General features: G+C 43.9%; 1 protein-coding gene across 3 annotated transcripts in view; it reads left to right on the top strand.

The window, feature by feature from the left end:
* The window catches only part of LSP1 (lymphocyte specific protein 1), a 74,854-nt gene that overhangs the window by 50,882 nt on the left and 11,767 nt on the right, over positions 1 to 12,205 (top strand). For 2 of the 3 annotated variants that reach the window (XM_083488740.1, XM_083488741.1), the window contains exons 3-10: positions 2,452 to 2,634; positions 5,889 to 6,219; positions 6,887 to 7,000; positions 7,517 to 7,560; positions 9,052 to 9,133; positions 10,232 to 10,369; positions 11,103 to 11,183; positions 11,772 to 11,895. In XM_083488740.1, the coding sequence (XP_083344866.1) occupies positions 2,452 to 2,634; positions 5,889 to 6,219; positions 6,887 to 7,000; positions 7,517 to 7,560; positions 9,052 to 9,133; positions 10,232 to 10,369; positions 11,103 to 11,183; positions 11,772 to 11,870 (1,072 nt within the window). In that variant the 3' untranslated portion in view covers positions 11,871 to 11,895. Of the gene's footprint in view, positions 1 to 2,451; positions 2,635 to 5,888; positions 6,220 to 6,886; positions 7,001 to 7,516; positions 7,561 to 9,051; positions 9,134 to 10,231; positions 10,794 to 11,066; positions 11,184 to 11,771; positions 11,896 to 12,205 lie in introns of all 3 variants that reach the window. The other variant, XR_014522334.1, reaches the window with a different exon arrangement.

The following is a 12,205-nucleotide window of genomic DNA, read 5'->3' as shown; positions in this document are numbered from 1 at the left end:
ATCTCCAGAAACATTTACTGATTCTCTGCTGATTCTCCTTTCCCTTTTCTCTGTCATGTCAAATGTACAATATATGATATATATTTCGTGATCAGTGTTGCAACTTGTGAGTGTGTGCTGCTTAAACATTCTACGATATCCAGTTCAGGAACCTCAGGAGGACCTGGCATTGTGGGACAGGAAGAGCATCATCTCAACTACGGAATCATTTTGCATTTCCATAACTGTTTTGAATCGAACAGGCACTGTGAGTGCTTTAAATTGTGCCTGTCTGCTGTCAGAAGATCTTTCATTCTAAAAGCAGTTGGGCTCAGGCAGTGAAGGAAGCCTGTGAAAAACAAAAACAGTGTAAGAGGTTCTAAGCAACTCTCTCACATCCCCATTTACTTATTTTCCTTTTAGTTAACTCTGGCCTAGGAGTTTGTGCATCTTTGTATTAAATTGCAGCCGCTGTGTTCGATCATAGCTTTGGAATGCAGTCTGTATACTCCGTAGGCCAAATGACGGACTCTTGCCAGTTGGGTATAAGTGCTCCTTTCCCTCTCTTCCTTTATTAATGGATGGAAGAGATTTTTTTCTCGGTGTTAACACATACACATACACAATCCTTAACATTAAAAGCATAAGAAATATCTAAAGTTCAGTTCCCCACCCTCGAGTCTCTCCCCCCCCCCCGAAAAAAAAAGAATGTAGGATGCTTTGTATTGTTTCAGACTGTATTCTTAGTGTGAATTACCTCAATACTTATTGCTGGTGGTGCAGTGGGACATTTGTCTGCCAGCTAATTAGGAATCACTTGGATAAAATGTTGGAATATATTTTAAGGACAACTTTCTGCACTCCGAAGCCAACAGGAAACTCTCACTGATTTTTTAAAATAATCCTTGAGTCAGATGATTTAGACTCAGTTTGCTGATAAACTATATTGTATTTGTGGAACTTCTGCCATCACATGAGCTCTCAAAAGAACAGAGCAAGATCAATTTTCTCCTGCGCCAGCAAATAACTGTTGTGACCAATAAACACATAGCAACAGCCCAAGTTATATATTTCAAACTCCTACTGGTATCAATTGGAGACTTAAGCTGCAATTCTATCTGCGGTTTCCTGAGAATAAACCCCAGTGAAGACAGTGGGGCATGCATCTGAGTGAACATGCATAGAACTGTGCTGCTTATCACTCCCACTGAAACCAACAGGATTGATCAGAGCCTAGTTTTGACTGCACACAAACCTTATAGCCAGCAGCAGATTACAAAGCACCAAGCATAGGCAGAGTCCTATAAATTAATCACCGTTGTGAGTTTCTATACCAAATCACATTGATGCTTTATAAGGGCTTTTGTAAACAAGCAGTGAAAACATCCCCCAATTACCTTTAAACTAGGGTTTAAGCTTTTTTTATGAGGACCCCAATATTGTTGAGCTTTTTTTCAAAGGAAAACCCAGAAGTTTGTGCATCTTAGACAAACCCCAAAGTGGTTGTCAATGGCAGGTGTGTGAGTCCCAACATAATTCATGGGGAGAAGGGACAGTAGCAAGGCTGCAGCAGATACTAGACCACTATTTCATGACCTAAACAAAACCCACTGACTAAATCTGTACTGCGGTGGTGGGGAGGACACAATCTCTAAAGAATTAATAAGAATACCACATAACTCTAAATAAATATTCAGAAATAGTGCAGCATTCCTAAGGATGCTTTTGTATAGATGGTTAACCTCTCTCTCTCTCTCTCTCTCTCTCTCTCTCTCTCTCTCTCTCTCATGTGTGTGTGTGTGTGTGTTGACATCCTGAAAAGGAGAGTGCACAGTCTTCAAAGAGCTAAAATCCAAAAGTTCACAAAATGGCATGAGCTTGAGAGTGGAATGGTTGTGTTTCTTGTCACTAATCAGGACTCCATCTGCACTATAGATTTAAAGCCGTCTCATACCACTTTAAACAGTCATAGCTTATCAGGGGAACTGTAATTTGTAAAGGGTGCTGAGAAAAGAGACTCCTACTCTCCTTGCAGAATAAAATATTATTTATTGAATTTATATACCCTTTTAAACAATCCCTCTGGAAATTGTACCTCTGTGAGGGGAATGATGGTATGAAGGCTTAGTGGTGCTGCAGTTGGGGCTGAGCGGGTGTACCAGCTCTCTTGCCAGTGCGTCCACCCAATCACAGTGTCCCCACAGCTCTGTCCAGGTAAGCGGCAGTGATTCCAGAGTCTGGAGGGTGGAGTTGCCCTAACTCACCACCCGCTTCTGGTTTCACTCCAGCTCCCATCAGCCTGACCATTGGCCACAGGGGCTGGGACAAAGGGGAGTTTGCAACATCTGAACGGCCCACAGGTACAGTAGCTAAAATGAGAACAGTCAACAAAGGCAGTGACCAGAACAATGTGTGTGTTATTCTGAATTTCCATTGTGTTAAACATCTTTCTTTCTTTCTCCCGTGTTTCAGGATTGATGGTAAGCCTTCTGGGACTACAGAATTGGAAGAGGATGAAGGCTTTAGCGATTGGTCCCAGAAACTTGAGCAGCGCAAGCAGAGATGGGCAGGGGAAGGAGTGCCGGAAGGAGAGCAGACATGTCAGGGCGACTGGAGAGAAGCCCAGCCGGTGGCACCTGCATGCTGTGAAGAAAGGTAGAGATGCCTTTTTGTTGCTCCAAAAGAAGTGGCAAATTCTTACGCACAAACCAGAAGAACTGGTGTCAAACCAGAGACACCAGAAGAATTGTAACAATTCTGTGCAGGTGAACTTGGAAGTAAAGCCCACCAATTGAATGGGGCTTACTTCTAGGTAAGGGGATGTAGCCTGGCCACTCAGGACAGAACAATTTGATTTACTGCAAGCCATTTCCGTTATCAAGAAATTTTCCAGTCCAGGCAGATTTTTATTTGACATTCCTGCATTAGTTCCACTGAGTAAACACATGTATGGTGGGTTTATTGTTTGCTTTCAAAAATATATATGACTGGGGTATGTAGGCTGTTTCAGCTGGGAGAGAGAAAATATGGAACACCTGCAGCAGGACAGTGCAAAGGAAAGGAAAGGAAAGGGAGGGTGTGTCCTGAAAACCTTAATTAGGAAAACACATTTAGGTGAGATGACTCTGCTTTGCTTCCTGTTTTCCTGGAGGTTGAGGGAGAGCCACAGCTCCAGTGTGAGTAGATAGGCCTTTTACCAGACTCTGGGTGGAATTTAGAGTGGAATCTTTCTCTTGTGTCCTTTAAAAGAGTTGCTTCAGACTCTGAAGTGCATTGTGAGGTTTCATTATATCTGTTGTAGGCAAGATGTACTCTGAGAAGTTATTACTGCCTTAACACAGGGAGACTATAAATTCTTTGTAAACTTCCTGGGAATTTGTTCTTTCTAACTGTTGGTTAGCTTTCCCCATTGGATTTTAGGATTGCTAGGATTATTGGGCCTTGGGGGAGTCCACAGAAGGATATACATAGAGATCTCCTACTTGCGAGTTGAGAGTAGGCTGTAGGGACTTCCCAAGAGTAGAATGCCAAATGGACTTGGGTGCTATTTGGTCACAAACAGGAGGTTGCTAACTCTGTAACTGACTTTTGGCATGTGCCTCTTAATGGCAGCTTAATGTGCTGACCTTAAGCTGGTTGCCTCAACTCAAAAAGGATATTGTGGAGATGGAAAAGTCCATCACTGGCTACCAGCCACAGTGACTGTTTTGCCTCCACATGCAGAGGCAGTAATGCTTCTGAATGCCAGCTCCTGAAAACAAAAGGGGGGGGGGCGAGTGCTGTTTTGCTTAGATCCTGGTTGCAGGATCTCATAGGCATCTGGATGCCTACTGTGAGAATAGGATGCTGGACTAGATGGGTCATTGGCCTGATCCAGCAGGCCGCTATTATGTTCTTATGATGAGGCTTTTTCTGTCCTTTCAAAAGCTTCATTGTGTGCAAAGCTGCTGCCAGCTCTCATCTTACTTGGTTGGCAACCCTATACAAACACAATGTTGTTGGTTCTTCATTGGTTTGGGGTGGTGTTTAGGAACATGGCCCCACATTTTAACTAAATTATAAACCAGTGTGCACATTTTTATTTTCACTGCTATGGGGGTGCCTTATAAGTAATGAATGCAATGCTCATCTTTATACAGCATTTGTCGACCCCCCGCCCTGCGTGGAGATTCCCAGTACATCACAGATGCACCTGGGGCCTCCTGAATGGAAAGCAGGTCCTCTGCCACAGAGCTGTGGTCTCCCCACCCCTCAATTAAAGTAGTGACTTTGGAATTAAAGTTATCGTGATTGGTGAGGTAAAACATGGAGGAGAATGGATGCTGCCTATATGACTACTGTGTATACGCAACATAGTGAGAGGTGCATGCCAAGAAAAGTGTGGAAATTCAGTTGCAATTTTGCTTAGCAATTTTGCATAGCAGAAAAGCAATGAGTAGCATGCTGAGAGGCACCTGGGGCGAGCAATGCTTTATAATTGATTATTCATAAGCATAGGGCCTATAGGTAAGCCTTGGGTACTTTTTACTGCCAACAGGACTAATGAAGAAATGGTGTTTTAATGGTTTACATATCTAGCATTTGGTTTGTGGTTAATACCTGGTTCCAAATTCACATAAATGAAAATATGGATTTACCTCGTGTTCCATGTGAAATGCAGGGAGGGGTTGCCAGAGCTACAACCAGCATTTATTGGGTTAATTTGGAATGCCTGTCCACCTTCCATGCTCATACTTTGCACTGCTTTAGTAGGAACATCTGCTCTGCCTCAGAGCCCAGCAATGGAACTGTGTAAACACAACTTCTCGTGGTGCCTACACACATTCCCATATGTTTTTGGTATGGACATTGTGGGTCAGTGGAAGGTTAAATCAACTTCAGCTTGGCATTTACATCCAGGAGAGTCATAATATAGACAAGCGCCGCCATGCAATAGTGCTTCGGTTTAGAAGATGGAGAGGAAAGAGGTTTGAAGGGAAAAGATACATGATGCTGAGGTTCTGTGGGGTTTTTCCTTGAGGGATTTTGAGTGCAACTGTGACCCAGAGGTCAAGCATCCTCTCTCTCAGTACTGCTGCTGTCATCAAACTTGCAACCTGACATTTCTCCCCTGCCACCACCGCAAAAGGCAGGATATGGATCGCAAAGCATCACATGTCATTCCCCCCTTGTTTTTCATTGAAGGACCGCAAAGCAGGGGGTATCTTTGCTCTGAGATGTATTGCACAAGTATCCTACCAGTAACATGAATAACTTCTGCTTCACCAGATTCTGGTTATTCTGAATGCCCTCATCTATTTTGCCCTGGGTTTTTCAGATATAGTAGTTCCTTGTTTTGAACAACATATCAGGAGCACCACTGGACTCGCTATCTTTACTTTTGATACAGGACAGTTTAGAACCTGGTAGAGTCGGCCTACTCAGTCTAACCATTAGGCAGAAGGAGACAATTGCACCAGGCAGCAATTTTTGGAGACTCTCAGTGACATTGTGTTTCACTTGCATGTGGGTGTCAAGGTGGCTTGGGCTAAATCTGGAATGTAGACTTCGTTAACAGAATACAGGGCTCCCATATATGTGCTGTGCTGGGTGCTCCACAAAGCCTTTCCCCTATATATACTCTCCCATTCTGGCCCCTACTTCTGGGGAGTACTAAGGAAATGCAAACAAGTGTCTCACCATATTAATGGTTATGTGGCAGCTCATTGGCACAATGCTGTATTTTGTTTTCCACATAGAAGTCAAATTGGTGGCATCATTTGAACTAGTAGACTTCCATTCCTGTGAATATTGTAACTCTGCCCATCTTAAAGATATTAAAAGCAGGTGCTTTGCTTTTAAAAGAAAAGGAAGTTAACTGATACCTTTGTCCTTTTCTCTTATCCTTTCTTCCCATTGCCAATTTTCAGTCCTAGGTCACCAAGGCGTTCCTATGAGGAAGAAGAAGGCAATCTGATGGAAGCAGAAGCCAAGCTAGGGCAGATTCACCTGGATCAGGAGTCTCCCATCTTCATCCGGTTTGCACCTGGGCCTTCAAACTTCCTCAAGTTTTCCTCTGGTTCCATCTCACAAGATCAGCCTGAAGAAGAAGCAGAGCTGGATGAGCAGCAAAAACTTAACGAAGATGTGGGTATCAGAGAAGAGAATGAGGATGTCAGAGAGGAGCTCCAAGATGTCGAAGAGGAGCCACAGCATCTCGCAGAAGAGAATCGGCATGAAGAAGAGAGAAAAATGCAAGAGGTCAGATGTGTTCTGTCATCATATGCCTACAAATTAGTAAGCTAAAACCAAAACGGAGGCAACAGGACCGCAAGGGAAATGGGCAAAATAAGGACATAAAGAAAGACAAAAATCTGCTTGGAAACTTTTGTTGGCCCTCAGTGTCTTGTTGCTGTACACACTACTGCTGTTGTCACTGCAAGACATGGGGATGGGATGACGTCAATATTACCTTGAGAGAATGGGAAACTCATCTGAATATGACAAAAATAATTTCAACAGACACAAATGCAAAGTTACGCATTGAGGCAAAAAATAAAATAAAAATGAAATTCACAGATATAGGATGGGGGAATATCTGGTTAGGTAGCAGGCCATGTGGAAAGGGTCTGAGGAGCGCAGTTGACTACAACTGTTGTTGAATCATCAGCATGATGTGCCTGCAAAAAAAGGGGGGGGCTAATGTAATTTTAGGCTGCAATAAGAGAACTGTAATATTGATATCCTGGGAAATTCTTCACTAGTCAGAGGTCATCTGTCTGGACCACTGTGTCCAGTTCTGCACTTGGAGAAGGGAGTAGGGCAACTGGAAGTGCAGAGAAGGTAGTCAGAGGTGTGGAAAACAACTCCTAGAGGAAATGTTGCACAAGCTCTTTTTGCTGAATTGCCACCAATTCTTTCTCTTCAGGAGAAGAAAAGGAGAAGGAATGAGGAGGAAGAGGCACCAGAAAAACGGCAAAGAACTCCAAGCACTTCCAGCCAAGAGGAAGAGTCTCAGCCTCCTTCAAGCCCTACGGTAAAGGTATGCATCATAATCCTTAGGTAGGAGGACACTGGAAATCCCAGTAAACAAAGGTTGGGTCTCTCCCCCCCCCCCCAATTTGGGGGACTATACAGTGGTGCCTCGGGTTACATATGCTTCAGGTTACATACGCTTCAGGTTACAGACTCCGCTAACCCAGAAATAGTACCTTGGGTTAAGAACTTTGCTTCAGGATGAGAACAGAAATCGTGCTCCGGCGGCACGGCAGCAGCGCGAGGCCCCATTAGCTAAAGTGGTGCTACAGGTTAAGAACAGTTTCAGGTTAAGCATGGACCTCCAGAACGAATTAAGTACGTAACCAGAGGTACCACTGTACAATGACCTAGAAGAGCAGAAGGGTACAGAACTGTGCAAATCAGGTGGCAGAAAGGCAGTCGTTACACTTTTTTCTTCTCTTTTCCCAGCCTTAGCTTGGCATTTTGGGGTGGAAGCAGGAAGGTTGTATCTATCTTCTAGACCACTGACTAAGCTGGTGTGTTGTCGTTTCTTATTTAGATCGTTGAAAGAACTGAATCCCTGAACCGCTCCATACAGAAAAGGTAACTTCCACCTGAGGATTGAATGTTCTTAAGTTATGCAATGTTGATGCTGTGTTTCACAGGTTAAAGGCAACTATGCTGAAAGTAATAGTAATAATTTATTATTTATACCCCGCCCATCTGGCTGGGTTTCACCAGCCACTCTGGGCGGCTCCCAACAGAATATTAAAAACACAATAAAACATCAAACATGAAATACTTCCCCAAACAGGGTTGCCCGTTTTACTTACTTCCCATGTTACATGCTGCCTTTCAGAGCAAAGTCATTCCAATGTAGCTTCTATGAATAGTAAAATATAAATATAAAAACAACCTAATTATATTTGCAAAATTAAAAGCAGCAGTTTAAAATGATATAAAACCCAAGCCGTTAAAAGTAGATTGAAATAAGTACAACAAATTGAGGTCCCTTTAAAAGCTAATAAATATGGGGATGGTGGGGACATAGTCTATATTATTACTATCTGTAGATCAAACCTCCCAGGCATATTGGGCCACCACTGAAAAAGTCTGATCAGAAGTGCCCACAAATCTAATTAATCTTGACATTTGGCCTGCATGCAGAATCTCTGAGGGTGATCTTAAGGCCTAGGCAGGTTCAAGTGGGTGCTGTGGGGTCCTTCACAACACCTGGCCCCAAACCATTTATTCTTCTTGATACTGAGGGCAAAGAATTGGGCTGTGTATCTCTTTCTTGGGCATAACACTTAAAACTTGCTCAGACTTGTGCTTCTTTATTCAGACAAAGAACTGAAACTTGGTTAGATATTTAGCCAAAAAGACTGGCCACAAACCAGGATGTGCAACTAAAGTTTGTGCTAGACAAGGTTAAATACTGGTATAGTTCACATATCACATTAAGCTAAATCATGTGCAGGGCAGAGATTGTGGCCACTATGCTCTTGCTTGGTAGTTTTGCTCCTGCACTGAGCAGGTTAGTCTGGGTCATTCCGACCCAGACTAACCACAGGCTGTAACCAAGATTTGTCCTATCACTTGTGGCTTTTCTGTGAGATCTGTACTACAAGGAGAAACAAAACCATTCAGGGGGAGCAGAACAGCCTTGATCTCTTCTCTAGGAACCCACACAGTCTCACTAAAGCAGAGTTTGGCTTGGTATGATGTGTGAGCCAGGCCACTATTTATCATGAACAAACCATGGTTCAACTTGGGTTCAGGCAATCTCCCCAGTCTTTCTGCTTGCACAACGACAAGCAGGTATTACTGGTGTCTCCTTTATACAAGTCCTCTGCAGCAGAAGAACTTATTAAGCAAGCTAAACCATGGTTTCCTTGAATTCTGAGGATTTTAACCCAGGGTTACGGCAACAAATCATGGTTAAGAATTTTCTTCAATTAGTTCTTATTGTATTCCAAAAATCACTGGCAAGTGGGAAGATGGCGATATGAACATGTTGGGCTGGATGAGCTTTGAAATGCCCAGGTTTGCGAGAAATCCTCTTTCCATTGGCCTCTTCTGTTCTCCTTCCAGTAACAGTGTGAAGAAGACACAGCCACCTCTTCCAGTTTCAAAGATTGATGACAAACTTGAGCAGTACACTCATGCCATTGAGGTAAGGTGAAGCTCCTTGACTCGGTTAATGAAGTTGTCCAAAACTTTGCTGAGGGTGCAGGCTGGTTTCCTTCCACTCCTGATTAAGTTAGGGAATGTGTTAATGGCTTTGAAGAACCTGCCTTGATTGGCTCTAAATGGATGGCAAGCTGGTTAGGTACTTCTGCTGTTGCACATAATAGGATTCAGATTCTGGCATGTCTCTGCAGATGCCATGTTTTCTGTGGCAAGCAAAGTCCTATGTGTGATGCTGTGCATGTGCTACTAGATTGGTGTAGGCTAGGAATCAGCATGTGAAGGTGCCTCCTCTGCCCTCCTATCCAGTTATCACATGTGTGGGTTGCGGCTGACTTTTGTTGGGCCTAATGAGATGCTTTCTTCTTACAATGCTCTGCTGCGCCTCTACTGTAGGATGGGAAACCTGTAGTGCATGAGATTATGTAGAATTACATAACCCTCCTGCAGCCAAGCTGGTGCCAGATGTATTGCTCTGCTTTCTTTTGGACCACAAAGTCTGAGCAGCCCAGGACCTCCATACATACTGTTCAGCCTTGCACCTTGGGGAGGTTACTTTGGTGCTACTAATGTAGCAGTTTGACTTCACCCCTGGTGGCGCACTCCATTGCCCTTTGAGACAGACATCATCAACCCTAACCATTGGCCATGGAGACTGAGTCTGCCTATTCCTGCCTTGCTGGCTACAGATTTTCCACCCTTGTCTTACCATCTATAGTATAGTTTGGCTGGCTGGTTTGGGTGTGTGTTTTCATTACGTGAGTCTCTGAAATGAAGGCAGTGTCTGCACTAGAGGTGTTTAGGAGCTGCCCTGCACCCTGCCTGTCTGTCCTACCATCAGCAGGAGCTCTGTTGGCACAAAGTGGTTGTGCATTGCAATTCCTGTCTTTGAGAGGAACACATCCACCTTCCATTAGAGCTTACTTAAGCAGGAGCATCACTGTGATGCAGATTCTGCCTCATGTAGGTACCTGGAGATGAGAGTCAATTGGATGTGTTTAGAAAGAGCCTGATACACGATTGTAAAAGAGGTGAATTAGTTCAGAGTAAGAAGCTCTTTCAAATTTACGTATGTCACTTCCAGACGTCCATCAAGTCTCCGAAGCCAGTGCGTCAGCTTTCCATTGACCTGCCTTCCACTAGTGCTGCGGTGGCCAGCACGAAAAGCCTCTGGGAGACGGGGGAAGTGGCTCAAACGTCTGTGAAGACAACCCCCTGTAAGGTAGGGCTTCTGTTGTGCTTTGTGTTTAAAGAGCCTACTGTTGGTAAAGGTTGATGATGTTATAGAAAAAATGAAAATGCACCTTTATTGCAGGAAGCATTTACATGGACATGATTTAATGTGCAAAAATGCACTCAATCAAATGGGGTCAGAATATAGGGCTCCCATACTGATACATTGCATAAAAGTTCTGTCGTCCTAGTAAAGCCTCTTGCATGGAGGTGCCTGTAGTAAATGTTGACACCTAGGTTGTTATACAGGCTCCCAGTACACTTCTGAGCACAATTCAAAGTGTTAGTGCTGACCTTTAAAGCCCTAAATGTCTTTGGCCCAGTGTACCTGAAGGAGCGTCTCCACCCCCATTGTTCAGCGCAGACAGAAGTCTAGCTCTGAGGGCCTTCTGGCAGTTCCCTCACTGCAAGAAGTGAATTTATGGGGAACCAGGCAAAGGGCCTTCTCGGTAGTGGTGCCCGCCCTGTGGAATGCCCTCCCGTCAGATGTGAAACCAGTAAGCAACTACACAACTTTAAGAAGACATCTGAAGGCATCCCTGTATCAGGAAATGTTTAATGTTTGACATTTGCTGTGTTTTTATTATGCTGGAAGCTGCCCAGAGTGTCTGGTGCAACCTAGTCAGATGGGTGGGGTATAAATAAAAGCACCATCATCATTATCAAATGAGCTGGAAGATAAGCAGCTCAAAATCCTACCACTGTGTCCATGCTTTTTCTAGGACATTGTGGCTGGAGACATTGTGAATAAGAGAAGCCTGTGGGAGCAGAAAGAGAGCCCAAGGACAGATGAAAATGTCAAGGTGAGAGATCCACTTGTTTTTGGAGATACTCAGGGTTTAAACTGGTGAAGAGAATCTTGGGGGCAACCTGGAGCCTGCGTGGCTGCTCCTTTGGAAAGGCATTGCTTATTCATATGGTGCTATACTAAATGTTGAATTTGCTTTTAATATTGCTTCTTGCAAATTGTGGGGAAGCAGTGCCTCAGCAGCATGAAAGGGCTCTAGCAGGGAAGTACTCTGGAATAATCACCTATAAATGGAAACGTGTATGGTGTCTTTAACACCTTTGGGTCGCTAACAGTTCAAGTGCTTTTTCGGGGCTCTTACTTAACACTCCTTTTTGACATGAGCTCATCTGTGGCAGGGTGACCATCTGTGTACAGTTTCACTTCTCCTATAACTTGCTTTTTTACAATAAAAATCCCCTTACTCCCTCCTCGGGTGTAAAAGGAGAAGTGGAATAACTGGATCAAAGTCAGACCACTTTGAAAATACTGAAAGTTGGATAAGCACGCAAAACACTTGGAAAGCAGGAAAGCAGGTGGTGTGGGAAGAGGAGTAAGTACTTTAGCCTCTGAAGCTTCTTCCGTTTCCTCCCCTCACATTTAGCTTCCTCAGAAGCTTCCTGGCAAGAAGTACAAGTACGTGGCAACAGGGCACGGCCAATACAAAAAGGTCTTGATAGAAGATGGGGCAACTGAAAAATAGCCTGCTTTGGCACCAAAACACACAGGTAGGTACAATGGGCCATGCAACAGATTAACTACTAGTGATTTTCCCCCTCAGTGCTTGAAAGACTACCTTGCATGCAATACTTTAGTAATCTTCACATAATTTACCGTTGCCATATTACAGGTGGCGAGTGAAGCAGAGCAATATGGGGGGGGGGTGTTGTAAGTGACCCCTTTGTACTTCAAACTCACTCGCTTTACTGGTTCTCATCCAATCTGAAACTGACTTGTGTACACACAGCTGCTTGTGTACCATTCTTAAGTGACTCTGTCTTGAGCCACAGTGACATTATCTCTTCTGCACGTAGGGAG

This window comes from Podarcis liolepis, assembly GCF_965112155.1.
Source record: "Podarcis liolepis genome assembly, chromosome: 1".
NCBI classification, from domain to species: Eukaryota; Metazoa; Chordata; class Lepidosauria; order Squamata; family Lacertidae; genus Podarcis; species Podarcis liolepis.
This window is presented reverse-complemented; position numbering and strand designations above follow the sequence as displayed.